Here is a 17,891-nt window from a genome sequence, read left to right as displayed (position 1 = left end):
TGCAACAAGGATTTGCATACACTTGACGAAGGTTAGCACCTTCGTTAATTTTCGACAGCTTTTCAAACATCACGGACGGATAGCTTTTGATCCAAAGGGAATCTAATCCAAGCGAGCCCAAAAGGTATCGGCGAGCAGTTGGTCCGCTCGGTGGATTCGCAGTCCAGTGGCAGTGGAAGGAATACCCTTTGGCCACAAACTTCGCGATCGAACTATTCGCCTGGCACTGGCTGCTGTGTCCAAATGGTGAGGGTTCCAACGCAAATTTTGAGAGCACAATGAAAAGCTGATCGGATGATACAATCCCAGATGCTATACTACATCCAAATGTTTTCACAAAGCTTAAATTGACAGCTCAAAATTTAAAATAGTAAATGATAATAAATAGTAAAAGATATATGTTATATATTTAGAAAAGAAAACACCAAAATCGAATGAACACACTTACAAAAAGAGCGAATTATATATGCCAAGATTTCTTCCATTTCTGACTGTCGGACCGCCTTCCTCCAATCCATCGATGATTAACTTCAGATCTGGCACGGGAAGAGCAGCGTTCTATGGCTTTGTGGCGCTGCTCAGGCATTTTCAGCAGTGCTCAGGTGCCGCCAATCATTCCTCTGGTAAGTGCGATCGATGCGACAATGTGCCCTGCATTCCCAATGAGTGGAGTGGAGTGGAGTGGAGAAGCGACACCTATGTGTAGGTACGAGCCACAAGTGGCGTTTATTTATGTATGTTCGAGTGGGAAAATCAAAAACCAGTTAAAAGGGTAAATCGTACAAAGCATACAATATATAAACATGCGCGCGTGCATGTGCCAAGTCTTAATAGTGGTCTGTTTTGTTTTGTATTTTTTGGTTATAACAAGCTAAAAGCTACGCAAAAAAACGCACTCTAGGGCGCGATTTAAAGTTAACAGTTATGGGGGGAGATCTGAATCTACAATATTTTCTCAATATCCTTGGCAATGTCCATAGGATCGGTGGTTGGGGCATAGCGATTGATCGGGATTCCCTCCTTGTTGACCAGGAACTTTGTAAAGTTCCACTTGATGCCGCTGCCCAAGGTGCCGGTCTGTTTGGCCTTCAAGTATTTGTAGACCGGAGCAGCATTGTCGCCATTGACATCGACCTATCAGAATGACCAATCCAATCGTTAAACTACCCGCGCAGCTGTGGCACTACTAATCTTACCTTGGCAAAGATTTCGCCAATGTCGGCCTTGGAGTCGCGCAGATGGCAGACCATTGCTTCGCCATCGGCCTCCGGCATCTGGGAGTTGAACTGATTGCAGGGGAAGTTCAAAATGGTGAGGCCACGCTCGCCGAACTTCTCCTTCAATTCGGTCAACTTCTGGTAGTTGTTCTTGGTCAGGCCGCACTTGGAGGCGATATTGACCACCAGGACGACACGGCCCTTATATTTGTCCAGCGACACTTCATTTCCATGGGTGTCCTTTACAGTAAACTCATAGATAGAGGCGGCGTTCTTGTAATCTCCGTTGGCAGACATGTCGATCTAGAACAAAGGGAAATTTATGACCGATTAGAGGCAGTTTCCTTCCATATGTGCACACACACACGCACACACTACTTTGTATAAGATAGCAAGCAACAAAGGTCTAGGGATAGTCATGGCAACATATTTTTAGTTCAGCATATGGAGAGACAAGCATCAGGAATTAGTCATTAACGGCTACAACTACACGCACTACTCACGGCAGCTGCTGTGGAGTACTTGGGGGCACTGGCACCGCCGGCGGCCGCACAACTGACTGGCAGGAGGACCGTGCAGAATTTCAGATTCTGCCTTTGACTCTGACTCAGCTCGATGTGGCCCAGACCAAGGATTCTTCGACTTGTTGTGGCCCGAGTCGAGAAGCACCTGAACACTTGCTGCGAAATGGTCTGAAACTGCCTGAGACTCATACTTTAATGGCTGCAAATAACGATTGGAAAATTGAGACAATTAAAGCAATACACGGGCAGAGCCAAGTAATCAGAAGTACTTGTGGGGATGTATATGTTTCATAAAGGGCGACCCACCAGTAGGAAGAAACGGGGGGGCGGTGGCGGGGCTGTGTCCGTGTGCGTGTCCGTGTCAGTGGCTTGTTAGTGTCATTTATTACGCATGCAAACGATACATTACTAATAGGGTTGGAGGTGTTCTGGTAATTACTTGCTTGGTCATATACATGTAGGAGCCCAAGGCCACGGCCAAACCTCCCAGCAGAAAATGGACAATCGAGCGGCCAGTCATTGCTTTCTCTCTCTCGCTCTGATTTCTGATTTCACAATAATCAGGAATGTATAGTATAGTGTATAGTATATGTTGGGCGAGAATATGCTGTGAAAAGTGTAGGAATTGTGCAAGCTCACGCTGATATGCGACACAACCTCGATGGGGGTGCAAAGTACAACAAAGTACACAACAGACTGACTCTTGCAGGTGTTTTAGAACGCCTTATTGGACTGTATTCTATTTAAGGTCTTGTTATTGTTAAAATTCGTTATATGGCTTACTTATGTTGTAATCGCGAATAGTTCGGAAGCGTAAATAAAACTGTAGCCGGCGGCGTCTTGACTTGTGAAACGAATGAAACGACAATCAGCTGATTGCAGACAGTGTAAGCTGGTCACACTACCAGTGCACTACGCGTTCTCTGGCATTTTCAGTCACAAACGGTCACATAGGTAAATTTTCTTCTTTCTTTTGTGCGTGTGCGTGTGTTTTGTTTTTTACAGAACATATTTTCCAAATTTCTAGTGAAATGCAACCAACATAGTATAATGCCAGTGTTTTAGCGAGTACACAGGACTGGAGTCGGCCTCTTTCACGGTCTACCGCAAACACACTCTTCACACATTCGTCGCCCGCAGCAGGGAATCACGGATACGGATACACATTTACGCACCCACCATACACACCCACACACACCCGGAGACACACGGCTCTGTGACAGAAAACAGCCTCTAAATGATGCTCTCATCCATAAACAACTCCTTCGAGCAGGACACCCACGATGTGGACGCCAACTGCGATGGCCCCGACCTGGATTTCGTGTACTCCGATGTGGATAGCTACCAGAACGAGATCGCCGAGCTGTACAGCTACACGGAGTACAGTGAATTTCAGTCGAATGTAAAGGCATTCGAGGACCAAATGGAGCTGTACGACCTGCCGCCCAACTGGCAGAAGCAGGACTCAGCCTCACAGCGCAGCATTGTGATGAAGCTCATCGACCAGCTTGAGGTCTCAAATCGAACGTTACGAATGCAGGCGGCTCGGTGCATCTTGTATCTGGCGCAGGGCTGTTGGGCCGAGGTGCAATCGGATGAGGAGCAGCACCAGAATACGCGGGACAATGTGATTGTGCTCTACGAGCTGGGCGTCTTCTCGTCCTTCATCGATCTGCTCAATATGGAGATCGAGAGTGCCTGCTCCCCGGACATTGTGGCCGTCAAGATCACGAACGTCACCCTGGTGGACTCGACGGACATCCGAGTCATACTCTCTGTGCTGTACATCATCACGGAAACCATTCGCGATGAGCGCGAAAAAGGCTAGTGAGGACTACAAGGATCTGGCCGAGTCGTTTGTCCAGGAGATAAATTCCCCCCTGCCCGATGGCGAGCTGCTGGCCGTCAAATTGCTTGGCATGATTACGCGCTTCTGCAGTGGCGCTGCTCCACAGTTTCCAATGAAGAAGGTGGTCCTGCTGCTCTGGAAGGTCTCCCTCCTGGGACTTGGTGGCATGGATGTCCTCAAGAATCTCAAAAACGAGTACCGACTGAAGGTGGGCCTGGATCCGATCACAGAGGATACGCTAGAGGTCACAAAATGCATGAGAGCCAGCTCACCCCCCGCCACCGCAACGGATATTCTGGAGAATCAGTATCCCAAGAGGAATTTCAAGTGAGTAGAGTTCTCCCTTGAAGTGGAGTCTCCATTACCTTTATTCTGTTTGTTACAGACGATCCCTGATGAAGCAGCGCTTCTTGGACGAGCCGGAGCAAATCGACATGGAGATGAGTGGCAACGAGGGATCGGGAAATGCCAACAATGCTGGCGGCAACAACGGTGGCAGCAATGGCGAGGAGGAACTCCTGCAGTACTATCGGCCCTTCGATGATCCCTCATCCTCCGCCTCAACCACGGCGACGGCCAATCCCAACAATCAGCCCAGCCTCACAGCACCCCTCACCGCAGTGCCCCCAGTGCAGATCACGGCGCGCCTGCCCTGGACGCCCAAGGTGCGTCAGAAGGACATCGATCAGTTCTTGGACATTTCGCGAAACAAATTCATTGGCTACTCGCTGATTGGGGATCATGAGAGCCTGGCGGGCCTGCCGCAGCCCATACACGAGGGCTTCAAGACGCTGCAGCGGCACATGTACATGAGTCTGGCGGATATGCAGATCAAGAAGGAGGAGGACATTGCCAGGAATCCCATTTCCACGCACGAGGATGAGATCAAGCTGACGCCCGCAGAGATCCTGTACCAGGCCATACTGCCCAATCTGCCGCAATACATGATAGCCCTGCTGAAGGTGTTGCTAGCTGCCTCGCCCACATCCAAGTCCAAGACGGAGAGCATCAACATAATGGCCGATGTGCTGCCCAAGAAGATGCCGCTGACGGCCACACAGTCGACTAAGCTAACAGTGGACATGGGCAGGCACAAGGAGATCATTGTCAAGGCCGTCTCGGCCATTATCCTGCTCTACTTGAAGCACTTCAAGATCAACCACGTCTATCAGTTCGAGTTCATGTCACAGCACTTGGTGTTCGCCAACTGCATTCCCCTGGTACTGAAATTCTTCAATCAGACAATCACCGAGTACGTCAACACGAAGAACAACATCCCACTGCTCGACTTCCCCTCCTGCGTGATCGGGGAGCAGCCGGACCTAAGCGGCGACAGCTTCGTATATGGCGCCGACATGTCCGACAAGCCCTACTCCTGGCGCAATGTCTTCTCGTGCATTAATCTGCTGCGCATCCTCAATAAGCTCATCAAATGGAAGCATTCGCGCGTCATGATGCTGGTTGTGTTCAAGTCGGCCCCCATTCTCAAAAAGACGCTCAAGGTGCGCCACGCCATGATGCAGCTGTATGTGCTGAAGCTACTCAAGATGCAGACCAAGTATTTGGGCCGCCAGTGGCGCAAGTCCAACATGAAGACCATGAGCGCCATTTATTCCAAGGTGCGTCATCGCCTCAACGACGACTGGGCCTTTGGCAATGATCTCGAGTCGCGTCCCTGGGACTTCCAGGCGGAGGAGTGCACGCTGCGGGCCTGTGTGGATCGCTTCAATCTGCGGCGCTATCCGGAGGCCACCCAGAAGTGCGGAGCGGGTGGTGGCAGCGGCAACAACGGCGGCGGTGGCGGCACGGCTGCACAGAATGCAGAGAATGCGCAGCAGTCAAACATGAATGCAGGCAACGGCTATGGTGGCAATAATGGAGGAGCCGACTCGAACGGCTATGGTGGCAACAACGGAGGAGGAGGCGGCGGCGGCAACAATAGTGGCAATAATCAGCAGCAACAGCAGCAGCTCAATGACTACGGTGTGGAGGGTGGCTTCCCCAGCGACGAGATTCTCACACATTCGGACTTTGCCTTCTTCGGGCACTCGGGCTGGTGGGATCGCAAAGTGGAGCTGACGGACTACTTTAAGGCAAACTATGCGGTGTGGCTCGAAGAGGAGGTCTACAACAGTCAAACCGACTGGGATGCCCTCTAAAAGAAACAAAGATTAGTTGTCGGTGAGTGGATCCGGCGCATGATCGAACGAATATTACTATATCTTGTATATCCTTTTGCAGCTGCCTTTCCGCCTTGACTTGCGGCGGCCCATATCCACACCACACCGATGGCGCCGCTTAAGGCCATGGCTAGACCCACAACATATGCAACATATATAAGCAGAAAAGTTATTACCATAATTCTAAGCATAAACAAAGTACATACATTGATATAATCCGTGTAGTCACCCCCCGATCAAGATCACGATTGGAACAGCAGCAGACCACTTACTCATTCAATTGGCAATAATATGGCAGGCCATGCTGCAGCACTACCTACCCACTACTCACGATTCTAGCAGGTTGCATTAACAGATACGGACACTGAATACCCAAACTGGCGATGTCAACCATGTATATTTCATATAGCTTTTAGTTTATATATTTATTATTATTATTTCTCTTGTTCTAAAACGAAAAACACCCCCCTTAACCCCTCCGCTTGGAATGCAGGAGATGGCTTCTGTAGCAGAATAAACAAATTAATTAGTTCGAAATGGATTCGATTCGATTCAATCATTTACTTGTCTTTGTGTGCTTCAGTTTCTGGTTAAATGTTTCTTTATTTTTTTCATTATGTGTCTGTGTCGGTGTGTGTTTTGTTTCGCACAAGAAAAAATTAGAATTCATTTTTTTTTTCATAGTCGTCATAGTCGTAGGGGCTAACTTTAAACATGCGGGGGGGTAGTTCTACACTAAGATATATATGTACAAGGCTCATGCATTTACATCGTTAATCCCTCACACCAAATTAAGCATTTTCCAGTTGGTTTTCATTTCATTTAAAGGGTGGGGGGGGGGATGGTAATATAATACAATTATATAATAGTTAGCACAGCTAAAGTATGAATTCCTGAACCGGGTTTCCTTCAATATTTCACAATCGAATCTGAATGATCAACGGATAATTATCCGTAGAGAGAGAGACTATCCATGTCATCGCGTCATGTCATGTCATGTCTCACCCACATAACAACTATCTTAAATACGAAATAAAACTAACTAATAAAAACGTTGTACATATACTCGTATGTATCCCTCCCTTAAGGTAGGGTACACTGGGGCCTGCAGTGGATGCATGAATGCAAAGCAATTCGAAATATTTGCATTCCTTTCGGCATCCATTACTTTAAGCCAGTTGCTACAATCTACAGGTTTTATGCCCTACTACTACTGCTCCATGGGGCAGGCCGTGGGTAATACGTTATTGTTGCTCGTTCCCCCCACGTAGAGCATACCGAAACGTTTCTGCTGTGGCGGACATGCGGGCGGCGCTGCCGCTGGCACATCGCAGCGCTCCTCAAAGTAGTGGACAATGCGCTGCAGCACATACTTGAAGATCTTGTCCCTGGAGATTTCGCCATTCAAAAAGGTAATGTCCTTGCAGTCCCGATACTCGCTAAAGTTCTTCTCGTAGTGCGGCCACACACAGAGCTCAAAGTAGCCGGTGACATCCGGCGGATCATAGGTGCGCTTCCTGCGCCGCTCGAAGCACTTTTCATAGGGCAAATGAAAGTGGTACTTGATATTGCAGAGAGCCAGCAGCTCCGGCTGGTTGAATATCATGAAGCCCTCGACCAGGAGAAAGTTGATTTTCTTATCCCTCAACTGAGCAGCGATTTGGGCATTCAATCGCATGATGTGCGCCGCATGCTGCTGCTGTTGTTGAAGCTGTTGCTGTTGCTGTTGCTGCTGCTGGTGGTGAATCTGTTGATGGTGATGCTGCCGCTGCTGCTGCTGCTGAGGCACATACTGATAGGCACCGCTTGCGGCTCCGCCCTGCTTGTAGTAGTTGGCATTGTAGTGGTGCTGGCGATATTGCTGCTGGAATTGCAGGGCATAGTGCTCGAAATTTGCATAAGTGACCAACTGCTCGGCCGGCTCGGGTGCCAGGTGCCGTCCCTTGATGATCTGGGCTATGTCATTCAACATCTTGCTCATGTCCAGCGAGGTGAGGAGCTCAAAGTTGATCACTTTCAGTGCCTCGTTGCGCGTGTGTCGCCTGTCCTCCACAGGCAGAAAGTAGTCGTCCTGCGAGATTAGCTGCACATCCCCAATGGTGTAGGGCGAATTCCACAGCGGTGCACCGCTCAGGCCCTTGAAGTATTCGTGCAGACTGTGGGCCAGGGTCGTCTTGCCGCCGCAAGTGACACCCGAAATGCCAATGACCAGCCACTGAGGCATCTTGTAGTCGACTGACGTTGGGATTCCTTTCCTATATTCAGTTTAATCGCAGCGCGTTGGCTCCAAGTGATAACCTTACCGGATCGCTTGTGCTGCGTGTGCTGCTCTAATCGCGCTTCACCTTTAGGCTCCAAATGTGGTAGAAGGAGAACGCGGCAATGCCGCCGAGGAAGATTACCCCGAATATAAAAGGCACTATGAATGCGTACTTCAGAGGCGGAAAGAACAGCCTTATGGGATTGCCTGTCGAGAGAGAGAGAGAGAGAGAGGGAGAGAATGTGTGTTAGAAGTGTGACCTTGAAAAAGGCTAAAACCCTAGAGAGCGTCATTCACATTTCAGGTAACATTTTAAATCATTTACGCATTAGCATCTACTATGTACATCTGCTTATATGTGTGCATGTATTGTATTGTTGATTATATGGCATATACATAGTAATAACTGTCCAATTTAAAGAGCGTTACTTTAATTACTGCACAAAAGCCGCCCGCGAACCGTGCGGAGATTATTTAATAAAAAAAATAGCAGCAGAGCAGCTGCTGTTTGTTGTTGCTTCCACTCGTAGCGTAGTCGTACTCACCTTCATCGATGAGCATAAACGGCAGCACCGCCACCCAAAAGAAATAGTAGAAAAACACGGCGATTGCGGTTATCAAAATGATTTTTCCGAGCTGCGCATTTGACGCCATAAATAAATGATCGAATGTGTGCGACACGCGACTTTCGGAGGCGACTGCGGAAAACTACGTTACGATTACTACTCATGGGGGCGCACACACGCAATTCCCCAACTATTTGTGGCTCCACGGGCTCCGCTCCTCTGTCTATCTGTCCGGATGTCTTTGTGTTGGTTATAAACAAACAGGTGGTATGTGTGTGCGAGTGGGTTTTGCAAAATTCTAGCAGCAGCAGCAGCCCAAACAAAAACAAGAACAGCGCACCCTCCAGTAATTTGGTGGAATATCTTACGTAAAAGCAGACGAGTCGGCTCGGCCAATTGTTTATAATTGTAATGATATAGCGTTCGATTAAGCACGTTTTATTTAATTTTTACGGCTTTCTTTGGATGTTCGCCCCGGTCGTTTCGATGTCCGGCCCGGAATATCAGGATTCCTGATGTTCGCCTTAACCCACTTAAGCCACCTTTAGAAAACCGCCACTTAAACAGGTGAACAACATAAAAACAGCGACTAATATTATTAATATTATCTAATTTTAAGGACTCCACTCTCTTGTATTGTATTGTTTACAAAATGGGGTATCAACAAAATGAAATGTCTAGCCAGGGACGTAGGTAACCACAGGGCAGGTGTATTTTCGGTATTCTGTTTTTATTGTATTCCAGACTATGGTCACATTCGAATGCAAATAAATATAAACAATTTCCATGTTCAAAAATGCCAAAGAAAACGCAGGAGAAACGAAAGCCGTGGGTGAAGAACCTCTATTCGAACCGCGAATACCCAGACAACTATACCGATGCCAGCTTCCTCGAGGATCTGCGCACCAATCTCCATGTGCGCATCTACACCTACAGAGAGGCCATAGCCGGCATCACGGTGCTCAACAACCAGATCTCCTGCATAGCCGGCTTCCTGATACTCTACCAAATGATGCTCAGTGACAGCGTCTCGCCCACCACCATTCTCCTGCCCAGCTGTGGGGTCACCGGAATGGGCTATCTGTGCTATCGCGGTAGGAGTCTGAGCATGTCGCTGTTGGGAGAGGATTCAAAGACCCTGGCAACGGTCGTCCTCTTTGGCTATCTGTTCTCCCCGATGCTGCACACCCTGACGCAGGCCATCAGCACGGACACCATCTATACCATGACCTTCTTCGTCCTGCTGGCCAACCTGATGTTCACCAATTACGGACTGGACGTGGCCGTGGTCTCCAAAGCCATATCGCTGAACGCGGCCATATTCGGATCCATCTGCCTGGCCTCGCGCCTCTCGACGTCGTATCATGCATTTGTGCTGCTCGTCGAGGCTGCCATCTTCTTTGTCCTGTATCCCATCATCACGGAGGCCAACTGGAATGCCCTTTTCATTATCCCCATCTTTGCCATCTGCTGCGGAGCTCTCTACTGGATATCGCGGCCGGTGCTCTGTCTCTACGCCAGCAGCACGCTGTTCATCAACTTTGTGTGTCCGTTCATATTCGTGAGGCAGCAGAAATACAAGTTCAACATCCATGGACCCTGGGACGAGGCCATTGTGGAGGAGAACACCGACGAGAATCTCGATGAGAACTTATAGCGTCAGCTTCGCTTCTCACAGCAGCTACAACCAGACGAGCATGGTGGCGGCGATGTCGGGGAGCACTAGTCATTGGCATTCTTTTAATTCGATTGTACATACTTTTTTCTAGCTTTCTTTTCTCTACCTAGTCTATCCATAACTTATTGCATGCATTTTTCATTCCAATCATAATCATAATCCAATTCTATCCTTGTTATTTTGTTGTAAATTGTTAATTTGTAAATAATCGCATGCCTTTTAAAGAAATATATTTAATCATTTGGTTGATGTGCTTGCCCCATGGTGGCCACGATTGTTCCCGATATAACAAAGCTGGTATTTTTATTGCTGGTAGGAACACAGAGTCCCATAGATCGTCCTTGAAATTACGGGTTTGCAAGGCCTGCAATGAGTGCTTGGAATTCCGACTTTTCCACTTGGAATAAAAGTTGATTCGATTTTATCCGTTGATCGATTATGTTTGACGTTTATTTACAAACATATTGCACACTTGCGTTGCGAGTGAATGCAGATCATAAAATAATACATGATGTATATTCATTATAAAGTTTCGATACGATTAAAATTAAATAGAAACTAGTTTCTCTTGGGTTGCGGTAAAAACTCTTTTTACAAATAGCATTACAACTACTAAGAATAAGAGACACTATCCCTAACTAACGAATCCCTAACCATACCATGCCATATGCGAATGCATACGATGGATGTGCGCGTACAGACAGTACAACTGTCTTTTAGTCATTCACTAAGCCGTAGATGGATACCTACTATACCCTACTATATATATAACTATGTATATTGAATACAATAATTCATGTGTTTTTTTTTTGCGACGGTATAAACTTTTCAAAATGTAAAAAACGTATCTGTAGTACATATGTGTATTTCTCTGGTTTGGTTGGGCTCACGTTTACTTTTTTGTTTTGTTTTGTTGTTTTTTGTTTAACTTAAATAACTATATTTGTTGAATTAACTACACTCTTCGATTAGGTATTAACATATGCTGCTATAGGTGTGTATGCTCTATATATAGTAAAATGAATGAAACGAAATATGTCCCCTAAAAACAGCACGCACAACTCCCCACAAACACTTTCGCTGCCCCCATTCAATTGTGTGGTTTTTGCTTTTGATTTGATTTTTCAATTAAACTAGCAAACAATCATCAGCCAGCACTGCACCTATGGTCTATCCATTTATCGTCTATCAATATATGCTATACTCCTTCTCTCATTTATGCCTAAATTCTACTAAGAACAAATAATGGATACAAAAACACTGAAACACAAGAAAATACTGCACCAAGTGGCATGGCAGCACCAGTCTCCTAACTAACTAATTAAACAGCTTGGGCTCCCAATTAGAGGGCAACCTCATCGCCGTTGCGGCTTCTCAGAGGCGTCACAGTCACCTGCTCCTCAAACTGTTGTTCGGCGCGCAACTGAAGCTCTCGTCGACGCTGGGCAGTCACCGACGACAGATTGTTCCCGCCGGCGTCACCACCCACGACACACCCACTGCTGGAAGCCACTTCTACTTTGTTGTTGGCGCTTGTTGGCTCGCACATTATATCACGTATTGATGATGTTTCTGCTTTTGCTGCTGCTGCTGTTGCTTTTGCTTTTGGTTTTGTGGCTGATTTTGTTGCTTTTTCTTTTTCTTTTGCTGTTGCTGTTGGCTTGGTCGTGGCAAAGTGTACTACATGTTGCGGTTGCGGTTGCTGCGGCTGTTGCTGGTGCGCTTGCTTTGGATGTTGTCAGACTAATTCGCTCTTTGGCGTTGATGTCGCCGCAATGGCAAGGGAGTCGCTAACTTCCCCGGCCGCAGCGCCTGGGTTCCCATTGGACGTTGCCGCCTCCAGCAGCGAGCCAGCCTCCACATCGCCAGCCTGACGAGCTGCATTCCGCTGACGACACAGATAAGGCGAATTGGTGGGTGAAGGCAGTGGGTTCTGAAAGGCAATTTAACTTGTGAATGCTGTTGACAGAAGGAGGCGTGGCTTTTTGCATACCAATTTATTGTTATTTTGGCAACAAGTGGCCTTGACACAGCCCTCATCGGTGGTGGGACAGTCGAGGGCACAGCAATCGGAGCCGCTCATGTTGATGCTGGAGGTACCATCGGACATGTTGCAGGCCTCGATTTCGCTAAACTCTGGCTGAATGGTGGTGGAATGTATGCCCTCATTGTGGAAGAACTCCTTGACCTTTTCGGCAATTTTCATGTACTCCGACAGATTGCGGCAGCTTTAAAAGGACAGATTAATCATTAAATGGATTAAATGGATGAAGAGCGCAATTTTCAGCTATAACCTACCGTATGTGTGCAGAGGCAATGATGCGATCACCTGCCAGCTGCCACACATGAAACTCGTGCACTGCCAGCACTCCATCGACCTTCTCCAGCAGACGCTTCTGTATGGCATCCACCTGGATGTGCGTGGGCACAGTCTGCAGCAGAATCAAGGCGGATTCACGCAACAATGGCCACACAGAGTGCAGAATGAGCACCACCAGCACAATCGAGAGAGCGGGATCCATGTAGTAGCGATACTCCCATTTGGTCGTCCACACCACAACAGCGCTGATGACCACAATGACGCTTCCCAGGGCATCGCTGAGTACGTGCAAGAAGGCGCCGCGCATGTTCATCGAGCCAGGATCATGGCTGTGGCCATGGCTGGATTTCTTAATTTGTTTCTTCTCCTTTTGCTTCTCGTAGGCATAATCATTCTGCTCATCATCGCCCTCGCCCTCGTCCATGTTGGCCAATTCGGTGAGGCGGCTGTGATTGCGCGTGAGACCGCCGCCATGCGAGTGTCCATGGTGTCCGCCATGCTCTGCATAAACGCAATCAATTCTGTTAGATAATGGTTTTGGACAGATTTTGGATTTGCATATATCTTACCATATAGCAGGCACAGTCCAATCAAATTGACGAGCAGTCCCAGAACACCAACAATAACCAGGAGTTTGGGCTGATGGATCTCTTCCATTTCAATGAATCTGATAAAAGGAAAGAAAAGGATTTAGGATTCAAAAAGAAATTCTCTGGCATTCTCTTTTGCAGCATTCGCTTGTGCGTGTCGAGCATCAGCTGCCGTACACCCCCACCCAATCGAAAGGGTATCGCTTCACCTCGTGAACGAAAGCGGATAATATGCCCGCGGAATGCAAATTAAATAAAAACCCAAACCCAAACACACACACAGGTGTCAGGGGCAGTTGGCATTAACACGGAATGTTAACTCACACACGAATAAAATTAAGATAATTTCAGAAAATGTAATCAAATCACGTCGAGAAGCTTTATGGCTTAATGCTCCTCTCACAGATCAGCTCCGATCGATCCCATCCGATCGGATCGAGTTGGAGCCACTGGGGTGCGGACTTTGATATGTAATTACTCTCAATCTCAGTTCGGCATCGTAATGACACTCACCGCTTGCACGCCTCAATGGTGATGCTGAAGCAGAGCGCCACCAGAAACACGGCATTGACCAAAGCACCCAGAACCTCGGCACGGGCCCAACCAAAGGTGTTCTTCGACCACTTTTTCGGTGACATCTGTCGAAAGAGATATAGAGGGGGGACATTAGAGCGGTGTGCTATCAATGTGGGGGTCTTAAGGGAGGGGACTTACCTTCACTGACAGAAATGATATAACCAATGCGGCAATGTCACCCAGCATATGAAAACTGTCGGCCACCAAAGCCATGGAGTTTGTCACATATCCAACGATGATTTCCACAAAGAAAAAGAATGCCGTCAGCCACATCATGGAGAGCAGGCGGCACTTCTTTCCCGAGTACTTGGCCATCTTGGAGAAGCTGCAAACAGAGAAGGAGAGAGAGAGAGAGATTAGAATCAATTTTGCTTCAACTTATTTGAAGTTCATTCAACCAACAGCCGCCTCGGGAAATGCACTTTTTCCAGGCACGGTGGGCACCCAAACAAATGGCCAACAAATTGCGAGTTTATCAATTTGCCATTGTTTTCCCATTTGCAGTTGTTTTCAAACTGTTTTCCATTTAGCCTTTTGTTTGTTGCGTGGGTGAAAAGTTTTAGCCCTGCCCTTTCGCCACGCCGCTTACTTTAGAGCGGAATTAAATTGAATTCAATAGATAGGAGCAGCCTGAACGAGCCCACGATAGCCCCACCATTCGTATGTGGGGGCTTGGCTTTGCTTCGCTTTACGCTTGAATGGACAGCATGTGGCTGCTCCACCTCCTTCAGAGCCATCAGTACCAAAAAAAAACTCACGCAAAGAACTGCATTTTATGGAGGAACTGCTGCTCTATGGTTCGAACTATTTCGTCTGGGTAAAAGTGGTGACTGTAAACGAAGTGGAATCAATTTTGAATACAAGTGGATCGTCGGCATCGAACGAAAGGCGACACAATTGCCCAGCACCCAGCACCAGCCCGTTGCCAGGGGCGCCGGACAAACAAAGGGGAAATCAGCGAAGGGACATAAACAAAGTGCCCGAGAAGGAAAGGGAAGCATAAAAGGAGGGATATGGATAGGAAAGCAAACAAATGTTGAGATAGAGAGGTAAGGGAAGCAAACAAAGAGGGGGGCTTTGGGTAAGAAAAACAACTGGAATTTCCATAGGAAATGCAGCACCCAAACCGAACCAAAAACAAAAAAAAACACCCATCGCATCGTTTCCGTTGGCTGAGCAACCTGCAAAAGGCAACAACAGGCAGCACCCACTAAAGTGGATGGTGCACCGGAACACGTGCACCGAACTAACTCCAAGTGTATCCAGGGGGGATATTTGCGCTATCTTGATTAGCATTCCTAGATCTCTGACTAAACGTAAAAGCCAACAAGAACTGATTACACAATCGCCCTCCTCCTCCACGTTGTTTTTATCTTTCCTCTCCTCGCCCACTTCCACCTCTTTGATCGGCACACGAGACGCCAAAAAAAAGGCCAAAAGGTTTTCTTTTTGCATTTTGATTTTTATCTGTTCTCCACCTCCCCCACCACACAGCCAATGGGTGTCGTGCGCAGAGGAGCGACAGCGGAAGGGGTTTCGCCAATAAATGGGTACAAAAGAGACGTGAGAGAGAGCGAGAGAAGTTGAGGAAGGGGATGCGAGCAGCAGAGACGGAGGATTTTGATTTTTATCTATTCTCCCGCTTTCACCCCTCCCCTCCCTTCCCTTCATCAGCCATCTCAACATTTCGGTACCGTGCGCAGCACAGGAGTGGAGTGGCGGGGGTTTCGCCGATATATGCGTACCACCGAATGGGTGCCGTTATCTTTCGTCAGGGGTGGGGTGGTCGGGGGTTGTGGGAATTGCCAGCCTCTGCTGCAATTTACATCTGTGGGTAGGGGGTAGGGGAGGGGAGGAAAGGCGAACTATTATGCTAGATAAACACCACCGATAAGCAATAATCTCTTTGTGATTAGACTCTGATTTGGAAGCTTGTGCGCAAAAGGCAAACACAGGCACACAAGTGGCAGACAGACACACACGACGACAATGCTTATCGGTCGAGGATGGTGGGTAGGCGGTGGGGGCACTGGGACTCAGAGAACGCGACGACAGTGGGAGTCATCGCATGGATACAATTTTTTTTGGCTTACAATGTAAGCAATTTATATCTGAGGCAAACAAACAGTCAAGCGTGCTATTCATAATTTCTATTGAAACAAAGGGGATCGGGGATCGGATCCCTAGAAAGAACCAGAAAGGAAACCCATTTTGGAGTACCGAAAATTGTATACCCTTCAAGATGGCAAGTCAATAGTACTACAAATGTACATACATCAGTATACATCAACCCCATTCCATCGGGGTATATAACAAAAGATTTATTTTTTATATGGAAAATCCATATCTAACTAGTATTTGTCCCCCGATCTTTCCGTTATCCTTTATGTTTTAGGTTCCGTTTTGCACAAACTTCTGATCTCGTTTACCCTTTGAAAGGGTATTTATAGCAAAGTAAATCCCTAGAATACACTCGTATATAGATGAATGTTTGTGTCAACACGGAAGAAACCCTATCGTATTGTATGCCTTGGCAAATATTGCAGAAAATAAGCACATGTGATTCCGTAGAACAAGCAATATTCTGGGAAATATATGTAGTACATATATACAGTAACTGAACCAAAGAACAAAGGTATACATATATGGTGAATCCACTACGTAACAGAACTTACTTACAGCTGTTCCTATGTACAGACGTGTAGAGTCGATACTGTATTGGAATGTTGTAAGGAACCTCAAGCGGGAGAGAAACCTCGTTCGTTCACACTTGATTAAATACTGCATAAAATTGACTGCCTCTGTCTCGGCCATGTGCACCGTTCACGGACAGTACGACCACTCCCCCCGCGGTACCTGTGTTCCCAAGGAGATAGGGCCAGGCCCGGCCAGGCCAAGCCAACCGAATGGTCAACCGAGCGATGGCTTAAAATATGTCACTGGGAATCACTGATAGGCGATACGCTGTGGCTCCGCTCCGTTAAGCTCTTTGAGCTCTTGGCAATGGTCGAACAAACGCACGAACGTGTTTGGCATAAAGCAGGTAGACAGACAAGTCGCTTAAATTATGGTTAAGCCATTGCTATATGCTACCACTAAATATCTTTGGCCACTTAAAGCGGTGATGTGATGTCACAGCCCCCCGAAACTCACTGCATAATTTAAATGAAGTTGTAATTGTAATTAAATGTAACGGCTACATTGCATACGGCCTCGGGACGGGTAGGGTAGGGTGGGGGGTATAGCAACTACGTGATTTGTTCTACATATCAAAAAAAGATAATTTCCGGTTTTGATTTGTTTGCTGTGCTTGCCTCAAGGATGTATCTTTACATGCTACATATAAAATCGATGCATATTTCTATGCTTTTCTGTATACATATGTACGTATGTATGCATGTAAGTATCTATCTATCGTACATCTAGACAGCACGTGACATGCGTGGCCTACGAAACTCAATTAAAATCAATTCAAAATGCAGCTCACAATCCACTGCTGATTCAAAGTACAATTTCCAGTGTGCGAACTGAAACGAGTCGCACAGCTCGTCTACTCTCCACTTACGGTTTGGAGAACCCACCTCCCACACCTCCCCTGTTGTCGTACGATAAGAGCATTTTCGTGCTGCTTGATTAGAGAGCACAGCAGGGGAACTAACTGTCCAGTAAAGTCCAATCACTCAATCACCAAAAAACAGAAACCGCATGCCACATGCCGATAAGCTAAACGGATTGTATAAACGATATCTGGTAACATGGGAACATATGGGGGTGCTTCAGATAGTGCTAATCTTCTACTCCAGTGCTCATTAATTATGAATTTTAGTTGGGGCTTGGTTGCTTCATCGGATCTCCACTTGCAATCAAATAATTATTTTAATGGCAGAAATTGCACTGCAGTTGACCCACAAACCAGAAATAAAGGGCCTGAAAAACGAGGAAACTAAAAGAGAAAAAAAAACAATTTTTTTCCAACGATTAACCCGCTTCTGCCTACAGGCCCTCGGGGCACGGAAAAGTGGGGGCTGTGGGAGTGGCTGTGGAGTGCGTAAAAACGTTGCATGAACCACCCCCAGAGGTAGCAGAGTGCACCTATGACATATACAGAGCAAAACAGAAGAGACATGGCAT

At 47.2% G+C, this 17,891-nt stretch overlaps 6 protein-coding genes across 8 annotated transcripts; 2 read left to right on the top strand and 4 right to left on the bottom strand.

Moving 5' to 3' along the window:
• Positions 1-378: 378 nt before the first annotated feature.
• On the top strand, positions 379-6,311 carry LOC111069650 (striatin-interacting protein 1 homolog). The gene is given in 5 exon segments (XM_022359793.2): positions 379-623; positions 3,015-3,566; positions 3,568-3,917; positions 3,976-5,771; positions 5,832-6,311. Coding segments are annotated over 4 exon segments (2,739 nt in total). The 5' UTR covers positions 379-560; the 3' UTR covers positions 5,750-5,771; positions 5,832-6,311.
• On the bottom strand, positions 702-2,630 carry LOC111069657 (probable phospholipid hydroperoxide glutathione peroxidase). Of its 3 annotated transcripts, XM_022359803.2 has the most exons (4): positions 2,525-2,630; positions 1,721-1,940; positions 1,197-1,520; positions 702-1,134 (listed from the first exon to the last, which is right to left on the bottom strand). In XM_022359803.2, exons 2-4 carry the CDS (start codon positions 1,928-1,930, stop codon positions 943-945), a joined length of 726 nt encoding a protein of 241 aa, XP_022215495.2. In that variant the 5' UTR covers positions 1,931-1,940; positions 2,525-2,630; the 3' UTR covers positions 702-942. The 3 variants fall into 3 exon arrangements, with proteins under 3 accessions (XP_022215495.2, XP_022215497.2, XP_022215496.2); XM_022359805.2 differs by lacking the exon at positions 1,721-1,940; XM_022359804.2 differs by lacking the exons at positions 1,721-1,940; positions 2,525-2,630 and adding an exon at positions 2,181-2,282.
• LOC111069654 (serine/threonine-protein kinase pakD) lies at positions 6,250-8,036 on the bottom strand. The gene has a single exon (XM_022359798.2). It carries the CDS (start codon positions 7,992-7,994, stop codon positions 6,981-6,983), a length of 1,014 nt encoding a protein of 337 aa, XP_022215490.2. The 5' UTR covers positions 7,995-8,036; the 3' UTR covers positions 6,250-6,980.
• On the bottom strand, positions 8,025-9,232 carry LOC111069658 (dolichol-phosphate mannose synthase subunit 2). The gene is made up of 2 exons (XM_022359806.2): positions 8,576-9,232; positions 8,025-8,237 (listed from the first exon to the last, which is right to left on the bottom strand). The coding sequence occupies exons 1-2, from the start codon at positions 8,682-8,684 to the stop codon at positions 8,101-8,103; spliced, it is 246 nt and encodes an 81-aa protein (XP_022215498.1). The 5' UTR covers positions 8,685-9,232; the 3' UTR covers positions 8,025-8,100.
• A 103-nt stretch (positions 9,233-9,335) lies between these two features.
• LOC111069656 (phosphatidylinositol N-acetylglucosaminyltransferase subunit C) lies at positions 9,336-10,560 on the top strand. Its single transcript, XM_022359802.2, has one exon. The coding sequence runs from the start codon at positions 9,393-9,395 to the stop codon at positions 10,251-10,253; it is 861 nt and encodes a 286-aa protein (XP_022215494.2). The 5' UTR covers positions 9,336-9,392; the 3' UTR covers positions 10,254-10,560.
• A 138-nt stretch (positions 10,561-10,698) lies between these two features.
• On the bottom strand, positions 10,699-16,457 carry LOC111069653 (zinc/cadmium resistance protein). Its single transcript, XM_041594196.1, is given in 7 exon segments — positions 10,699-12,207; positions 12,268-12,502; positions 12,573-13,095; positions 13,164-13,261; positions 13,698-13,822; positions 13,899-14,085; positions 16,436-16,457. Coding segments are annotated over 6 exon segments (1,749 nt in total). The 5' UTR covers positions 14,076-14,085; positions 16,436-16,457; the 3' UTR covers positions 10,699-11,616.
• Positions 16,458-17,891: the final 1,434 nt, after the last annotated feature.

Source organism: Drosophila obscura, unplaced genomic scaffold (assembly GCF_018151105.1).
Source record: "Drosophila obscura isolate BZ-5 IFL unplaced genomic scaffold, ASM1815110v1 contig_1, whole genome shotgun sequence".
NCBI lineage: Eukaryota > Metazoa > Arthropoda > Insecta > Diptera > Drosophilidae > Drosophila > Drosophila obscura.
Note: the sequence above shows the minus strand (reverse complement) of the source record. Positions and strands in the feature narration are given on the sequence as shown.